The following is an 18,481-nucleotide window of genomic DNA, read 5'->3' on the forward strand; positions in this document are numbered from 1 at the left end:
CCCCTATCAGTGAGGAAATAACAAAACAAAAAAATTATGCTTTGTTCTTTGGTACAGGCAATTATACTTTGGACAGCACACATGGTAGTTATAAAACTCCCAAATGATTAAAATCATTAGTGGGAAAAAAAGGTAGCACAAATAAATACTAATGTCAACAGTAAGCCAAAGCAGTGTTCTTTAAAAAAATCTTAATATTTTAAGCTGCATGGGTGGTAAGGCAATCAATGTTATAAAGAACATTGTATTCTAGAGGCTATAAAGTGGAAAAACTATTCATTCTCATTAAAACAGACACTTCAGCCAGGCAGTGGTGGCACACGCCTTTAATCCCAGCATTCAGGAGGCAGAGGCAGGCAGATTTCTGAGTTCAAGGCCAGCCTGGTCTATAGAGTGAGTTCTAGGATAGCCAGGACAACACAGAGAAAACCTATCTCGAAAGACGACAACAAACAAACAAACAAACAAACAAACAAAGAAAAATAAAACAGAAACTTGAAAGCAGCATTAAATAATGTACCCCAAATTCTCCCAAGCTACTTAAAAAGTGTAAAACATTATTTTTGATATCCTGGTTGAATAAATATAAGTATAAATTAACAGCTTTAGAAACTATTATTTGGAACATCAAAAACAACCAGTGATTTTTTTTCTACTTGCTAGCATGTTGGGTTATTCTTTGAAAACTGTTTAATCTACCAAGGCTTTAGACACTATTCAGCATAACAGGCAAACCAAAAGGGAGACATTTTGATGTTATCATTCTGAAAATTTATGTCATTTCACTTTTACTAGGCATCAAATAAGGGATATTTGATACATAGCCTGTTATTTCCTACGAGTCTACTAACAATTGCCAATAAGTGCTTATAAAAATAGAGCATGTTCTCATGCCAAGAAGTTTTAAAACAAAATCCAATACATTTTCAGTGTGTTTTATTTACATGTGAGAAAGATAATTTTATTTTCCAGACTGATTTTATAATATTTCACTGCCTATTATGTCCTGAATTGTTACCCATGCTCCAAATTTATGGTGGTGTTCTAAGTTCCAGAAATATAGCATATACTTTTTAAAAAAATATGGTCTTTTCAGATAGAATCCATTTAGAGTAAGGTTACTAGGATGTGATCCAATCCAATATGAGCAATGTCCTCATAAAAATGAGAGATTTTACATTGAGACAGCCATGCAGAGAGGGATGCTGCTGTAAAGATGCTCATGTAGGGTGCCATGTCATAAGACGGGGTTTGGAATGTGATTATGCAATCAAAAATGCCTGACGGTGCCACAAGCTAAATAAACTAAGAATGAAAAGGTTTCTTTCCTGACAGTTCCAGAAGGATGATGGTCCTGTTGCAAACTGGAGTTTTCAATTTCTGCTTTTTAGAATTGAGAGACAATAAAATTCTTTCACCTGAAACCACCTAATTCAAGTATGACTTAAAGCTTCAGCTTCTTATATCCTTCAGAATATTTTACTTACCTGTTAATACATAGTACGAATTTAAATCTGAGCATCTTCAAATAATTTAGATAACATTATAGCCTTTTATTTTTGTAAACTAGTTTTTAAAGCTATATTATATACTTCTAACGTATAACATGTATATCATATGTATATACATCTATAAAAGAAAACAAATGAGCTTTGTAATAAAATATAAAAATATTAAGGATAGAATGGAGGACCATAGACAAGATGTCATACTATAACACAGTAGTCTTGCCTGGTACTTGATAATTAAGTACAATTTCAATTCTATTAAAATATTCATAATTCAAGATTTATATTTATAAAACAAGTTTTAAAATAAATATTACTTACTTGATCTGTGTTGAGCTTCTCCACTTTTCTTATTGTTTTTTCATAAATTACATTGTTTCCTGGGAAGAATTGACTTCCTCTTAGGAAAGGAGACAATGGTTCCTAGTAAGAGATTAAATAATATGTTTTGATTTGAAAAGTGTTGTTTTCATAGGCCCTCCAACAAATACATGGTATCTACTAGGCTCTGATGTAGTAACAGATTTTAGGAAGATAATGGAAGAATTCATTAATAAGTTTCTTCCAGGAGGAAGAAAGAATTTTAAAAAATAGTCTGTTGATGAGAACAATTTGAATTCCTCCTATTTTTACTGGTTCTCCAGGGAAGAACTGAAGAAAGTAGGAAATATAGTATTCATTTTTCTGGGTGAGAAATGGGGGTGAAGTATAAAGTAGATGGGGCTTGAGTTGCTGTATCCCTGCTCTAAGACAGGACACAAGTAAAATGTCTGTCTTCTAAGGTAGTCTTGCTTAAAATTGACAGCATTTAAACTGGGGTCACAGGCAGGTTTCTTTCTATGTAAAGAAATTATTAGAGAACTTTAGAATAAACAGAATTCATTCTGAACCATAGAATTTAATAAACCATAAAGTGGGGAGAACTGCATTGACCTATCTTTTCTAGGACTCAATTTGCATGTCATTGAAGTATACAATCCCTATTTGTGATGATAATCAAGACTAAGATTCTCAGTACAACATATGTTTTGAGTACTGAGAACAGGGCAGAAACTTTAAGAGCCACTGTATCTCCATATAATCAAGTAAATTGCTATAACATTAGCCAAGTACTTAGAAGATATCAGTCAATGAAATAAAGGCCTGTGACGTGTATTAGATTGAAAGACTAATGAAAAAAAATCACACAAGGAGTTCAACGTAAATGTAACGTAAATCACATTATTTTTCCCCATTTTTTCTTTTGTTTTGAGAAAGGGTCTTGCTGTAGCCCTCCCTGGCTGCCTCAGAACTCATTAGCTCTTGCTGGCCTTGCATTCAGGTATCCGCCTACTTTTGCTTCCAAGCACTAGGGCATTAAAGATGAGTGCAACCATGTCCAGTTTTTCCTTCTGATTTTCATTTGAGTCATTGATTTGCCACAAAACAAAAAATGTGTAAATGTATTTTTAGTGTACATATAGTAGATAAAACTGCTACTATATGGCAAATATTGTTGATTGGAAAATATTGTAATTATTCTCAGTTCTTAAAGTAACTGACCTAAAAGACTTTTATGAAGTGAAGAAATTCTTTAGCTTAAGTCTGCAGACCCAGATTTCTCAATGAACAGATTAGAAGAAGTTCTGGTTAGTAATCACACAATAGTTCAAAATGTGAGTGAAGACAAAAACAAACAAACAAATAAACACCCCAAAAACTAGGGAAGTCTTTCAAAATTTTAGAATCAAGACAGAAAAATACCATAAAAACCAGAGAGAGAAAATTCCAGCAAGTTCGTAAGAAACTGAACACAAACATACTTGAAACATCAGTGTATAAGAACTACAAAGTAGATTGGATTTTAGCTGCTATGAATACATTGAATCTGACTTCAAATAATCAGTGGAAACAGGTCAAGTATAAAAGGAAGGTATGGTGTCGTGAAACAAAAGATGCAAGTCTTTCTCCATCTATATGCAGTGGATTCATGTAAGGAATTAACCTTCTCTGAACCTCAGTGTGCTTATCACACACAAGAATAGTATACATGGTATCCTGGATCAAGCAAAAAAATTTAAAGTACCATTAATTTTGTACATTTTTTAATATGTACTATCATAATATGTAATATATTAAAAATGCTTTCTGGAAAACTTATAATATTTCTAGGCTATCAATTTAAATTATACAATACAGACTGTTTTGAAGGCAAAGAAATTATTGGCCCTAATTCCATAGTAGATGAACAGATTATTGAATGAAAGGGGATGGTAGTTACTCTGATCTTGATGATTTAGAATTTTCTAAAAAATAAAAATGAATTTATGAAAATAAAAGATTTTCTTCTGTGTGAAATGCAATTCATTTTTAATCTGTCTATTACAAGTGTTTTTCAAGACAACATGACAATAAAAACGAATTTAAATTTAGACTATTACTTTACCAAATTTATAAGAAGGTAAAAATATTCATATGAATAATTACTGTTGAAAAACAAATCAGCTTATTAACTTTAACGAAGCATTTGAGAGTTCTTAGTGTGTGGGGAGCTCAACAGTTTTACTGCTTCAGTATCTTCTTTTCTTCAGTCTCTACATTTGATTCGCTGCCAAATCCACCCTAAAAATTAGCAGGTGTTTTCCAAACGGTTGATGTTATAACTTTAATTGTTACTTTGAAAACCTCTGGCAGTAGTTCTCACATTTAACAAAGTATATAATTCCCAGCATCTATTGCAATGTTCCCAGGCTGCAAAGCTATAATAGAGAAACATTTTTTGAAACCAAAATAAAAATTTGTTGATTACAAGTTCAAGTTATTCCGTTTCAAGCATCACCTCCAAGCTGTATGAGCACACATGGATTAATCAAGTTCCACCACTGTGGTTCTAAAGCCTTGTATTTTCCACAGCCTCTGACCTCTTGCTCACCCAGTCCTTTTCCTTCCAGATCTCACTACCTTTCTCCACACTGCAAAAAATATTTTTTGGTTTCCGTTCCTTCCAGCTCTTCAAAGAGGAATTCATACCTTTATTTTCTATGCGTGTTTGAAATTTTACCCCGTTTTCTCCTTCAGAATCTTATCTCATTTGTCTCTTTCCTTCTCCATTACTGATTCATTCTATCTACAAATCTTCCAGGCTCCTTAAGATCCAGTTTTCTCCTCCAGTGATACCTCCCTTCTTGCCTTTTACCACTATCCTTTTCAGAAATGCATCCCCCACTTATTTCCTCTGCTTCCTTTTGAGAAGTCTACCCATCAACTTCCTGTATCTGGATTTTGCCCCCACAAGCATATTTAAACTGTTGTTTTAAATACCACTGTCACTTTCTTAACAGTCAAAGCTCTCTCATCCCTATTCTCTTTGGCTTTGTGTTAATTTCATATGGTTAGTCAATACTTTCCTCTCTTTGCTCTATTTCTTTCTGTTTTTAGAACCTTCTCTCAGAAGACATTTTCTTGCAGTGGGTCTGTCTTTCTGTTGACTTGAAATAGATATTTTCCTTAACCTTCTCCATTACCTCACAGCAATCCGACTCCTGCCTTTATCCTTGGTGATAAAATTTAGATACCAACCCTCTTACTTCTATCTAAAATGTGACCTTTAGTAATGTCATTTTAAATATCTACTAGTACTCTCTCTATTATGTACCTCAGATCCTACTAGCTCAAGCAAACCTTACAGTATTTCCCTTTAATAAACCTATTTCACAACTCTTCTTAATCTTTTCTTGCAGGCCACCATAACCCCAACCTCCTTAGCCAGTAAGTTTTAAATCTTGTTAAAACTATTCCCAAATTAGCTGTCAGAAAAGAAAAGAATTTGTGAAAACCTGAACAAAGAACCACATATTTGAATTTAAAATTTCCTTATAAGTGTAATGATTCTAACATCATGTAAATTGTACTAATACACTATATGTCAAAACAAATCTTTCCTTGATTTCCCACACACAGCAAATGTGCTATCTCTAGTCAAATAGCCGTGTGGTGGTTTTAATGTGAATGTCCCCTAGGTTCATATGTTTTAATACTTGGTCCCCATTACTGGTACTATTTGAGAAAGATTAAGAGATGTGACCTTATTAGAGGAGGTATGTCACTGTGGATGGGCCACACTATTCCCTGTTAGCTCTCTGTCTTCTCCCTGTCTCTGTCCTTGTTCCTCTCCTTCTCTCCTCCTCTCCCTTCTTCTCCCTCTCTCTCTTCCTCTCCCCTCCCTCCTTCTCTGCCTAGTGCTTGTGGATAAGTTATAAATTCTCAGCTCTTGTTCTACTGCCATAACTGCTTGTCTGTTGCCAAGCTTCCTGCCTTGATGGCTCTGGACTCACCCTCTGGAACTGTATGCCACCAAACTAATCTCATTCTTTTACCATCGCCTTGGTAATAATTTCTTATCATGACAATAGAAAAGTAACTAAAACAGGAGTTGGTACCAGAAGTAGGCTATTGCTGTGACATACCTAACTATGGAATCTGTTGTGTTTATTTAGTTATTTATTAATTTATTTTTGTCTGTTGTTTTGGGAGGAAAGTGGAAAACTTTGAGACTTTGGACTGGAAAAGCAGTTGAATTCTTTAAGTGGAGCTTAATAATCCATCCCAGTAGGATGCTGGAAACAATAGGGTTCAGAGCAATTCAGACTGTGGAGGCCCAGATCAACTGGTTTCAGAGGTGACCAGTATTAAGAACTAGGCAAAGAGTTATTCTTGGCATATTTTAGCAATGAATGTGGCTGCTTTTTGCCTTTGTGCTAAGAGTGAGCCTGAGGCTAACTGAAGTGTTTCAGACTAGTTTAGTTGGCAGAGAAGATTTTGGTACAGCCTAGTACTGACTATGTCATGTGGTTATGAACGATCTCTCCTGTGCAGACCTAAAGTGAGAAAGAGAAAGGGTGAGAGAGAGAGAGAGAGAGAGAGAGAGAGAGAGGGAGAGAGAAAGAGCACTAGAAAATGTAGTTTTGGAGCCTTAGTTTGTGATGAGAGATATGGAGCAATACAATAAAAGCAGTGATACCCGCAGGGTGAGAGCCCACCCAGTTATAAGCTTTCAGTTACTGCTCCAGCACCATGACTGCCTGCCTGCTCCCATGCCTCCTGCCATGTTGTTGGTCATGGACTCACCCTCTGAAACTATATGAAATCCCCCAAGTAAATGTTTTCTTTTATATATCACCTAGGTCAAGGTATTTTGTCACTACAACAGAAAACTAAGACACTTTGCATTTCTCTACTAGTGACTGTCATCCACCCAACCATGTATTTTACCATGTAATTTTCACAGCTAAATATCGCCATACCTTTACTTCACACTCTAAAAAAATGTAAGCATCTTTGGTTTAGGAAACATGCCTTATTTCCTTATTCCTATTTTAAGGCTCTAAAGCAGTGGCTTGAAACCTGTGGATTGTGACCCCTGCTGGGGTTGGTCTTATGTGTATTCAGATGCTTAGTTCTGTAGCCCAAGATCAGGTTACAGTCTAGACATGGACATTGTATTGACTAATGTGCTGTAAAAAGTGCTCCCCAATAATCTCTGATTGGGTTTCAAAAAAAAAAAAAAACAAAAGCTACAGCCTGTGACTGGGAAGGGGAGAGAGGAAGGTAGAACTTTAGATCCAGTAGGCAGTCTCAGGTACGGACCAGGAGAAGAAGTTTGGCATGAGAGAAGCTCACTCTGAGGACACACATGGAACAGAGCAAAACTCAGTTGGCAAGTTTCACGGAGGCTATGGCTGGAATGTAGGTTAGAATAGCTCAGAATCTGCCCAGTTTAGGCTTGCAGTATGCTATTAAAAATACCAGGTTTCTGTATTTTTTATTTGGGAGGTATGACTAAAAAGAGGTGTAGCAACCCCCCCCCCCCAAATTACTACTGTAGACCTGTACAGGGGTTACCTAAGAATATCAGAAAACACATACTTCCAATGGTCTTGGAAACAGAGACACTGCTCCTCCATTCATCTCGAGGAGGCTTTGTCCACATGCAGATAAACCCACATATGAGTACCCAGAACTGTATTAAAGGTCACAGCAGTAGGAAGGTTGAGAACCGCTGCTATAGAGTATTTTCTCCACATCAGGAGCATTACAATGAGAAACTTAATGAAATTGATAAATATCAGCTGGATTTCATCCCCCTAATGAAATGAGTGTGTTTTCTTCATTTTTTTGAATAAAAAGTAAATCAGCATTCATAAATCTTTGTAGTACAAAGACAAATCGAGAATAAAGAAAATTAGGAATAACTTCAAATGAAAAGCCTGAATAGAGATAGAAGGAATCATAATTAGAGAAGTGGCTCAAGATCAGTATAATTCCAAGGAGAAGTAAAGCTTAGCAAAGCTAGGAAGTGAAAGAGGATGAGGTTACAATTTAAGAGCTTCAACTTACTGTAAACATTGCAATTAAACTAAGTCTTCTGCATGAGACATTTAAAAGTACACAATACAAAAGAAATACACTTAAAATTAGGAATATATATATATATATATATATATATATATATATATATAGTGTTAAAGTTATTTTGCAAAACCAGTTAGGTTATTTTTGTTTACAAAGCATGTGGCTTGAAATTTGTTTTATTGCTCAATAAAGGACAGAGTTTGAATCTTTAAAGGAGTATTTTTCTTCATTCTTCTGTTAGATCTTCCTGAGAAAATGTTTGTAGTTCAAAATAGCCCGAGATAATGAATTCTTAGAGAAGCAAGCCCAGTGTTATTAACATGTCCTTACTTATACACATACTTCTAATTTTGCTGCCTTTGTAAACAACATGTATAAGCAAATTTGTAGCTACATAATTTATCTGGTGATCATTTAAGGTCCATTGTGTGTTGTCCTTAATTTGCTACTTCTTATTCTGCAGTATTCAAATCTCTCTACATTGTCACTTTGTAGCTCCGTGTTCCTGAAGCACTTAACAATTTAAGTGTTCTCAAGACTAAAGAAAATATGTTTTAAAGAATGTGAGTTCCAGGCTGGGGAGATGGCTCAGTTGATAAAGCACTTATTGTGTAAACATAAAAACCAGAGTATGGATGCCTGGCATTCACTAAAAATCTGGCCCTGTTATCAGATCTGTAATCTTAGCTCTGAGGAAGTAAAAACAAATAGATGCCCAGAGCTCACTGACCAGGCCAGCTCCAGAGCTCACTGGCCTGACAGGTTAGTCTTAAACATGAGCTCCAGGTTCAGTGAGAAACTTTGTCTCAAAAAATCAGGCAAAGAGTGGTTAAAGAAGACACCTGATGTTAACTTGCATACATGGATACACATAAACACACATATACAAGGATTTATACCTGTGTAAATATAAGGACAACTATATGGGTAAGAAAGCAGAAGATGAGGTGTATGTAAATACAGAACATACAAGAAATGCTGCCTTTGTAAGAAACCAATTGTATATGTGTATCCAGGTAGAATGCATTCAACTCCCATCACATATTATATTGAGAAGGGGCACAGCAGAAGGACAAAGGTAGGGAAATATCCGTCCCCTACTAAGGTTCTCTTCACTGCCCCTTGTCCAGCCACCTTGCCCCTGTTTTCATACTTGCTGCTTAAATATTTGATTATGCAAAAGAAGGAGCAGGCAACTGCTTTAGCTATAATCACATCCTCTTTCAATGTTTACACAAATTTATGAAAACTCAAGCAAATATCCAAAGCAATCATCCCCTTACTCAGATCCTCTGTGTACACAAATCCACACAGACATGCATACACAACCAGCAGCTTCCTTACCTAAGGAGACCTGAGAACATGATTTTAATGAGTAAATTAAAAAATAAGAGGTGGAAAAAGGTAGTAGTATAAGTATATGCTCCACACCACCTAGATTAGTGGCGAATGAGAAAGACTCTGGATTAACAGTTTTCTTTCTGCAGCTGAAATACATAATCTTTCAGGAGAAAGATTGTTTCTTGTTATAATGGAGAAATAAAGTGTAAAGGAAAAAAATGTCATATCTCTATCCATACCACAGTGTTCCTTTTGAGAGACTGATTCCCTAAAACAAACAACAAAAAACAAGCTCATTGTGTTGCCACTATAGATACACGTGTGCATGCACATGTATGTGTGTGCCTTCAGAAAAGTTTGTTATTATCGAAAATGTTGTCTTAATATTCTTCTGAAATTAGACAGAGAAAAATATATAGTCTGTAAAACATGTGCTTGTTTATTTTAGTAAAAATAAAATAATGTAAAATTTTAACAAGCTTATTTCTAGGTACGTAATTCATGCCTCGCAGGCTACAAGCACATGAAACATTTTTGAACTTTTACTTTTTAATTTTCTTCTTTCTAGTCCACATCTGAAAGGTAAATTCAAATAAACTGAATCTTCCAACTCCTGATGTGATGGTTGGTAGATTTTATGGGAAGCCCGTGAAGACCTTTGTCCCTTTTTGCTCTGCTTCAAAGTACACAAAGGTCCCTTATAGTGCTCAGGTGGGGTTATAGAAATGAAAGTATTCTAACAGCCAAGCTGCTTGGAACTTTTGGTCTCTTTGTCAGACTGTATGGGTGTATGGCTACTTGGAATTAAAAATAGAGTTTTATATTAATGGTTAGAGGTGCACTTTCTAACTGGAAGATCAGCCATCAATCAGTGTTCAAGGATCTGATAACTTATGCACTAGAAAAAGAGATCATATGGTCCCTTACCTGTTCAGGGTTTTGTACTATGTATCTCCTAATGGTGGTTTGTGGATATGTAGTAACTTTCACTGTTGGAGAATGGAGTTCCTGTGAAGAAAAATTAAATCCATATAACTATATAAACTTATCATTATTTGGTGTCTTGGATCTATCAAAAATAAAAATAAGGAACATTTTTCATAGTGAACATTATACAGTCCCTTTTATGAACAATGATATATGACTTTATACTTTATTTAATGTTAGTGTTGAAAGTACTTTTGCAAAGCTGCAGTTGCTCAGCTCTATTGTAAGTAATTGCATTTACTAATTTCTATTTTTACCATACTTTTCACAATTTGTTATGGTTTCATTACATATTCATTTTTATTAAAGTTTGGTAAGTAAAAACTCTAGAAGATCTGAGAGTTTATTTGTCTTTAAGATTGAATAATTCTCTAGACCCAATGACTCAGTAAATACTTTACTGGCTACTTGCTTGGAAAGGAGCAGGGGCAACTGGAGGCTCATTGATTACCTTATATGCTTACTTCTTTAAGGATTTCATTTTTCAAGTCATCCATCACTCACAGCTGTATCCTTTTCCAAAAGGTTCATAGCTCCCCAAATCTAACACTTTGGGGATCCATTCCCTTTGAAAATGCCTTCAACTCATGGACAGGTAGGATCATGAAAGTTCTAGATTTCACTGAAATATTTTCATGGCACACCAGACTTAAGATGTTTTTGGTTGCAATTATTGCAGGTGATACTACAGACAGACCAGAAACTGCATTCACTCTTCATATTCTTGCTGCTCTTTGCTTTCAAAAATCTGTTGTCCTGACTGTAGATGGCTCAATCTTGGGGAGTGGTTGATTGGTGATTTAAATGAGAAATTTCTCCTATGGACTCAGTTATTTGAAAACTTTGTGGTCAAATGATGGTACTATTTGGATAGATGATGAAATCTTTAGGTGGAATAATCTTCCTTCAGGAAGTACTTTAGTGAAGATGGGTTTTGAAGGTTTATAACCTCACTGTACTTCCACGATATTCTTTATTACATGTTTGTTGTTAAGATGTGATCTCTCAGGTTCCTGCTTCAGCCACTTGCTGTCCTGGCTCTCTTACCATTATGAACTCATCCTCTGGAACTGTAGGCCAAATGAACTCTTTCTTCCTGTGCTGCCCAGTTTTGTCAACTTGACACAAGGTAGAAAGGAACTTGAATTGAGAAAATGTCTCCTTAAGATCACTATTCAGGTAAGTCATTAGGACATTTTCTTAATTAGTGATTGATGTGCAAGGGCCCAATATATTATAGATAGGACCACCACCCCTAGGCCGGTGGTCCTGAGTTCAATAAGAAAGCAAGCTTAGCAATCCATGGGGCAAGCCAGTAAGCAACACTTTTCCATGGCTTCTGCATCAGCTCCTGCCTCCAGGTTCCTGTCCTGTTTGAGTCCTTGTTCGGACTTCCTTCAATGATAAACAGCGATGTGAAAGTGTAAACTAAATAAATCCATTCCTTTTGGTCATGGTGTTTTATCACAGCAATTCTAACCCTAACAAAACCAGAAAATGGTACGAGGATAGTGGAGTATTACTGAAAAAGGACTGACTGTGTTGTTTTGAGGAGGACTGTGGAAGGAAGGACTTTGGAACTTTAGGCTAGAAAAGTCATTGGATTTTGAGAGCTTAGTGAGCTCTTCTGCCAGAGCTTGAACGCTAAGAATGTTGAGAGCAGTGCATATGATGAAGGCCTGGCTTCAGAGAAAAGTAGAGCTTCTATCAGGTCACATGTGTGAAGGATCTGCGGTATCTGGTCAGCTGAAGCTGACTAATCAACTGTGACTGAACAAGAGACCAGAACCACTATAGTAAAACCTTTACTTCTCTGTGACAATAGATGCTGATCAGCTGGGGCTGAAGAATCAGTTGTGCTCAAGGAAAGACAGTATCATTGACGTGAAGCCTTCTAGGAAGTGTTTCCTAAGAGTTAGCGCACAGAAGCTGTGTTTTAGATGTGGCCTCGGTTAACAGCATGGTGTAAGAGTTTCCCAGGTGGTACTAGTTTTGAAGGCATGAAGGGAATCACAGAAAACAGCTGAGGTTTGGCACTGTGAGAAGTCAGGAGTGTCCATTGATGAAGGTGCAACCTTAGAAGCAGTTAAAGCCATAGAATTTCAGGGATCATGAAGAGAAGTTGAGGCTTGGCAACATAAAAGGAGCCTGGGAGAAGCTATTGGTGAAAGTGCTGCCCAGTTGCAGCAAGAGACCCCAACATTTTAGAGATGCCAGTGCTATGGAATAACCACCAAGAACCCCAGCAGCAATGGAGTTGGTGTTGAGTCAACTGGAACCTAGAAGATAAGCTGTGTGTGGGGCAGACAGTGGAGCCGGAGAAGTGACCTAAGCCCTTTGGAGGAGCCCCGAAGTTCATATGTGGATCCCAGACATCGAAGACGAATTTATTTATATTTGGAGAGTGTTTTTGCATTTTTCAGATAGTGATTATGCCCTGGTTATTCACTTTTGAAGTGAGGAACTATTTTACATAGTTATTATTTTATAGGCCCTCACAATTGAGAGACATTTGATGTTAATAGACTTTTGATTTTTAAAAGAGATCGGGTATTTTAAAGAAATTGAATATTTAAGGGTTTGAATTTTTCAAGGCTGCGTGAGACTTTAAGTTTGCAAAATGTTTTGTACTGAAGTATCAATATTCATGTCCGACCTTGGGGATGGACAGGACAAAGAAGGTTGTGGCTTAACAGTAAGTTATTTGTGTGTCACATTGACAAGTGGTCAGTTGTGCTGGCTAGTTTTATGTCAACTTGGTACAAGTTAGAGTCATTAGAGAGAAAGAAGACTCAAATTCATCTATAACATCAGCCTGTAGGGCATGTTCTTAATTAGTGACTGATGTGGGGCCATGCTTGGGCTGGTGGTCCTGAGTTATTTAAGAAAGCAGGCTCAGCAAGCCAGTGCAGAGAGTAAACAGCATTCCTCCACAGTTTGGTTTCTGCATCAGCTCCTGCTTCCAGCTTCCTGCCCTGTTTGAATTCCCAGCCTGAACTTCCTTTGATGATGAACAGTGATGGGAAAGCACAAGTCAAATAAGCCCTTTCCCCCCACCCCCACATTATTTTTGGTCATGGTGTTTTATCACAGCAATAGTAATATTAATTAAGACACTTCTCTCAGTCACTTTTGGTTATAGTGATTTATCATAGCAACAGGCAAGTAACTCTAATATATGGCACGTAAACCATTATCATTCCTCCTTATAGTCCCAGCCCCCACTGTTTTCCCTCACCAACAAAAGGGTTTCTGCCAGCAGTGTTGTAAGTCGTAGGAAGCACGTAGGTACTTGTGCCCATAGATAAGCACTAGAGGAACCAGAAGGAATGTCAAACAGTTAAACATAAAGAGTTATCTTTTCAAAAGGAGAGATGTATAATCTTTTTTAGGCCAGAAGGCTGGGAACGGATGTGGTTAATAGCCTGGCGACATCTGCTCTATCTGTATAGCCAGGCAACACTGGCTCTCACAGACTTATGTTTATCTCAGTCAATCTATGGTGCTATCTTCCCAGAGCCCCTTATCATGAGCATTGTTTACCTTGAGCCTTCTTCCTTAGTTAATTTATAGAACCCATCTTTATGGAAGACGTCACTTGTGTTTTACAAGAGTTTCAATGTAATCATGTTTTAAGCTTTGCTGTACACATGGGCTTGGGTTTAATTATCATCAGAAAATATTTTCCAAGCTGTGCTGTGCTTAAATATGCCTAAAATAAACCATCCAGTGTCAGATTTTCAAAGTTTGAACCTTAACCAGCTACTGAGTCCTGTTTAATCAGACTTTCTTTTTGCCTCACAGGGACATCCTGCTGGCTGTGGTGTTTGTAGAGACTCCCACAGCAAATCAAAGAATGAGACTGGCTATCTTAAGCTCCAGATAGGGATATTTAAAGTCTTTCAAGGAAGGACAACCTCTACAATGACTCGGGTGGTTGCATTCTTCCCATTGATATCAGCTTTTTGAAAATCTAGGAAGTTTCATAGATCAAGGAGAATGCCCAGTCTCTTGTCTGGTTTGCTTTCTGGGGAAGAGATGATGGTGCCTGCTCAGTGGTCAAATGGTCTTCTGGTGCTTCTTTGGGGAGAGTGAAAGCCTTTGCTGATGTGGAGTCACTTTTGGAATAAGGCTATTCTTCAGCTAAGGCTATCTGATGTGGCAACATCAGGCACATTGGAAACCACACAGTGTGACCAAGAGTAACTCCAAAAGCAACAGCAGCAGCTTGGTGACTAAGTGCCTCTCCATACTTTTTAAACTGCACTTGGTGATATTTTTTTAAGTATTTGGTGTTTTTTTTTTCTTTTTGGATGCATGACCATAGGGTTAGAACAAAATATTACTTGAAGGGAGCCAATTAAAATTTTAGCTGTATCTGGGCATAGTAGCATACACCTTTAAATATTCCTTGGGTTGGAGATAGAGAGCCATAGACATTAAAAGAAACAAAAAAATCTGTATGTGGTGATGCAGGCCTGTAATTATAGTACTTAGGAGGCTGAAGCAAGAGAATCTAGATTTCCAGATTAGCCTGATGTACATACTAAGACTTTGTCTCAGAAATTTATCGAGAAAAAAAAGAAAAGAAAAAGAGAAAACACTAGAATAAAGTCATTTGTAAACTTTTAATGGAAAAAGTCAACATTGTTAATATAAGAGTTGTTATACATCAAGAGAAAAGTTTTGTAAATTCGTAGAATGATCAAATATATGTATAACTTAATAAAGTAAGGCTCATGGATTCCTCAAGAAGGAAGTGTGGGAAGACTGTAAGAGCCAGAAATCATGGATATCTGCAGCAAAGCATTATTTGCTGGACATGACAAAATCATTGAACACATGAATTCACAGTGGCTTTGACTGCATGTATAATATCTGTCCAAGATCAAACAAGCCACAACACCAACATGGTTGGAAGAAGGGTTCATGAAGTCCTGCCCCTATCTAAGTAGCTACTGGGAACTGATGAATGCTTAGGGATGAAGAGTAAGTTTTTGTCAGGGATGTGGCTGCTAAGAAACTACTCATGCAGAGGGTCCAACACCCATGCTTATATAGGAAGCACCCAGAGAACTCTATACAAAATGATCAAAATACATAAAGGTGGGAGGAAAAAGTGTTGTGAGCAAAGGGGGAAGGAATAGGTAGCTGATTCGGTCACAACACAGTATATGCAGTATGAGATTCTCAATTAAAATATGAGAAGAAAGGAAGTGGTTAATAAACTTCAAACTATTCAACCAAAGTAGGAATTAAGAGTTTAACAACTACAAAATACCTCGTGTTTTCTAGAAACTTCACTCTTGTCAACACCCTAAATTGTATACTCCTCTCCCATGCAACTAAAAATTTAATATGCTTTATATTTTGTTTCCCGGGACTTTAATTTTTTACACATGTCAATTAACTAAACATTATATTACAGTAGTAATTATTATTACAGCTTACATTTGGATATACAATACTCACATTAAAACCTAATAAAATAACTAGGATTCTTAGGTCATAAAGGTGAAAGGAAATAATAGTCTTGTGTGCCACTGAAATCATAAACTCATAAAAAGGATACTTTTTTTGCCTCATAAGTATAAATTTTAAAGTACTATCATTCACAAAGTCAGTTCCTTGGTCAATCCAAATTTATGTATTTTCTTGGTATTCAAACCACGGACCCTTAAAATATCTGCATTCACTAGAATATTCTCAGCTAAAATTAAACTACACCTCAACTAGAAACAGTATGAATGAGAGAATGATGGATATAAAAATGATGTAATTATGGTACTTGCTGTACAAACTTCTCATGGGCAGTTTATATTCATGTATGAGAATACCCTCTTTTGTTTGTGAGCACTGACATTTTGTGAAGGTGTAGTTATATAAAGACATAAAGATTGTCCCTACATGTGAACAAGACTTATATAAAAAGAAGAAAACCAAGTTAACACAACTTTGTTTACCTGTTCAGCATTTTGTGTTATGTGGAGAGTGCTTGGTGCACAAGTAGATATTTTCAGAGTTGGAGAATAGAGCTCCTGTTGAGAAAAACAAAACAAAGCATTCAGAAATTGTTTCTGACCCCTGCATTTTGAAAGTCTTCAGTTACTGAGACTGCTAGCCCATTCAATTGAATGGATGAGGTGTCCTTTGTTTTTATAATAATCTTATTAGTCACAAATAAGAACATTGTGTGTGGACTTTCTCTGATGATGTCTATCCAAAGGACACATTTACTGAATTACTTGGACAACTTTTAAAGTAACCTAATAATAAAATAATTTCTAGAGCCCTTTTATAGCAATGCCATCTTCTATTATTAAGTTTTCTTTTTTCCTTCTTTGACAACTGTGCTAAAATATACCACAATAGTATCATATATATGCTGTGGAGCAAATGAAAATTTCGTAGAGAAAAAACAAAGAAAAAAAAAATTATCAAACTAATAGATGAAGCTACCTTTGAAAAGTTGACTATTACTCTTAGTTTACTTCAAGTTGACTCCATTATACTTTATCTGCTGCTACCAACTTAATTCTAGAGTCAGCGATGCTGTTTTAAAATGATTCACAAAAGGGAATGAAGGTGGTATTCACAATGATTAGGCAAAATGATTACTGTGCTATCCTTGCTTATATTTCTCCCCAAGTTAGGAAAGATGCACTACCTCGTTAGTGTGTACAGAGCATTTTTTTTTCATGGTACTGGGGATCAAACCCAAGACCTCATATGTTAACTCATGGGCTTACCACTGAGCAACTCCCCCATCACTAGATTGCACAGACTTGATAGTATTACTCAAGCTTCGCACACCTTCCTATAATTTCTAGAGGATTGACATGCCTCCAGGATGTATTCCCACAAACAGAAAAAAAAAAGGCTTTCTAAGAAAGGGATAATTAAAATCAGAATTACAGGTATACAAGGTTAACACTGACAGTTTATCAGAAGCCAAGACATTCGCTCAAACTGAAGAATGTTCTGAACACTTAGGCACTATTTTTACCATCTTCCCCTTTCTTTATTTTAACTTCAAATACTATAGATCTGGTATTTTCTGGATGCCTCTAAATAGGTTCCTGGATGTCCTGCTAGAAGCTAAAAGCTCTTCAGATGAATGCAGAAGATTACAGACCATAAAGCAAATGGGCACATATCCTTCACTTCAGAAAGCCGGCCATCAGTGGAAAGAGAGGCCCATTGGTCTTGCAAACTTTATATGCCTCAGTACAGGGGAACGCCAGGGCCAAGAAGTGGGAGTGGGTGGGTAGGGGAGTGGGGGGGGGGGAGGGTATGGGGGACTTTTGGGATAGCATTGGAAATGTAAATGAGGAAAATACCCAATAAAAAAATTAAAAAAAAAAAGAAAAACGATTCCAAATACAACCATGTACTAATGGATGAGGCCCACAGATCATGGAGAAAAAATGAGATTTGGGGTTTTTTGTTTTGTTTTGTTTTGTTCTACATGAACATAATTCTGTTTTTTTTTAAAGATTAGTGAGATGTTTTACTAGCATATTAACTATACAAAGTAAGTGGTTTCATCATGAGAGTACATGCCTATAATGTAATAGGTCATATTTATCCCCTTTTATTAATCCTGGAAACAGCCATTTCCTGTTCCAGAAGAAGTGAAAAAAATTTTTTTGAAAGAATCAAAGAAAAGCATGTCATAATTTTAAGGTCACACCAAGAGGGATTTCCTTTTTAGTAGACTTTCTAAGTGTTTAGCTTTGTATAAATCACACACACACACACATACACACACACACCCTCGATATATATACATATACATATACATATACATATACATATACATATACATACACACTCTCTCTCGCTATACATATATATATATATATCATTAATTCGATGAGCAGTGATATTTTGGTTCACGTGTCCTTTTTAGAGCCTTTCATTCCTGATAAGTAGTTCAAGGCACAGATGAGGTGCTTGGTTATCATGGTATAGTAGAAAGATGCCTGGGCTAGGAGTCAGGCTCCTTGGGTTGGAACCTAGGTATAGTACTACTCAGATTGTGATATTGGTTATCTCATGTCTCTTCCATGAGCTTCAGTTTCTGCATGCGGGAAATTACTTATAGTCATTGTGTAAGTGTGGCTTAGACAATCCTTAATCTCTGTTCTATTTCTGATATTATATAAACAAAAGAGATAATTCTTACCTTATTTTTTTGCATTTCGGTTCTGTATTAAGAAAATAACTTTTTATGTAGCTGTCTCTTGTGAGAC

General features: G+C 36.4%; 1 protein-coding gene across 3 annotated transcripts in view; it reads right to left on the bottom strand.

Annotated features, from left to right (window-relative positions):
• Positions 1–18,481, bottom strand: part of Pof1b (premature ovarian failure 1B) — a 60,285-nt gene that overhangs the window by 28,778 nt on the left and 13,026 nt on the right. For all 3 annotated transcript variants that reach the window (NM_181579.1, XM_006528407.2, XM_006528406.2), the window contains exons 3-5: positions 16,190–16,264; positions 10,167–10,247; positions 1,830–1,931 (exon numbers count right to left, since the gene is read on the bottom strand). In NM_181579.1, coding sequence (NP_853557.1) covers positions 1,830–1,931; positions 10,167–10,247; positions 16,190–16,264 — 258 coding nt within the window. The remainder of the gene's footprint in view (positions 1–1,829; positions 1,932–10,166; positions 10,248–16,189; positions 16,265–18,481) is intronic.

The sequence above is a fragment of the Mus musculus genome, chromosome X, assembly GCF_000001635.26.
Source record: "Mus musculus strain C57BL/6J chromosome X, GRCm38.p6 C57BL/6J".
NCBI lineage: Eukaryota > Metazoa > Chordata > Mammalia > Rodentia > Muridae > Mus > Mus musculus.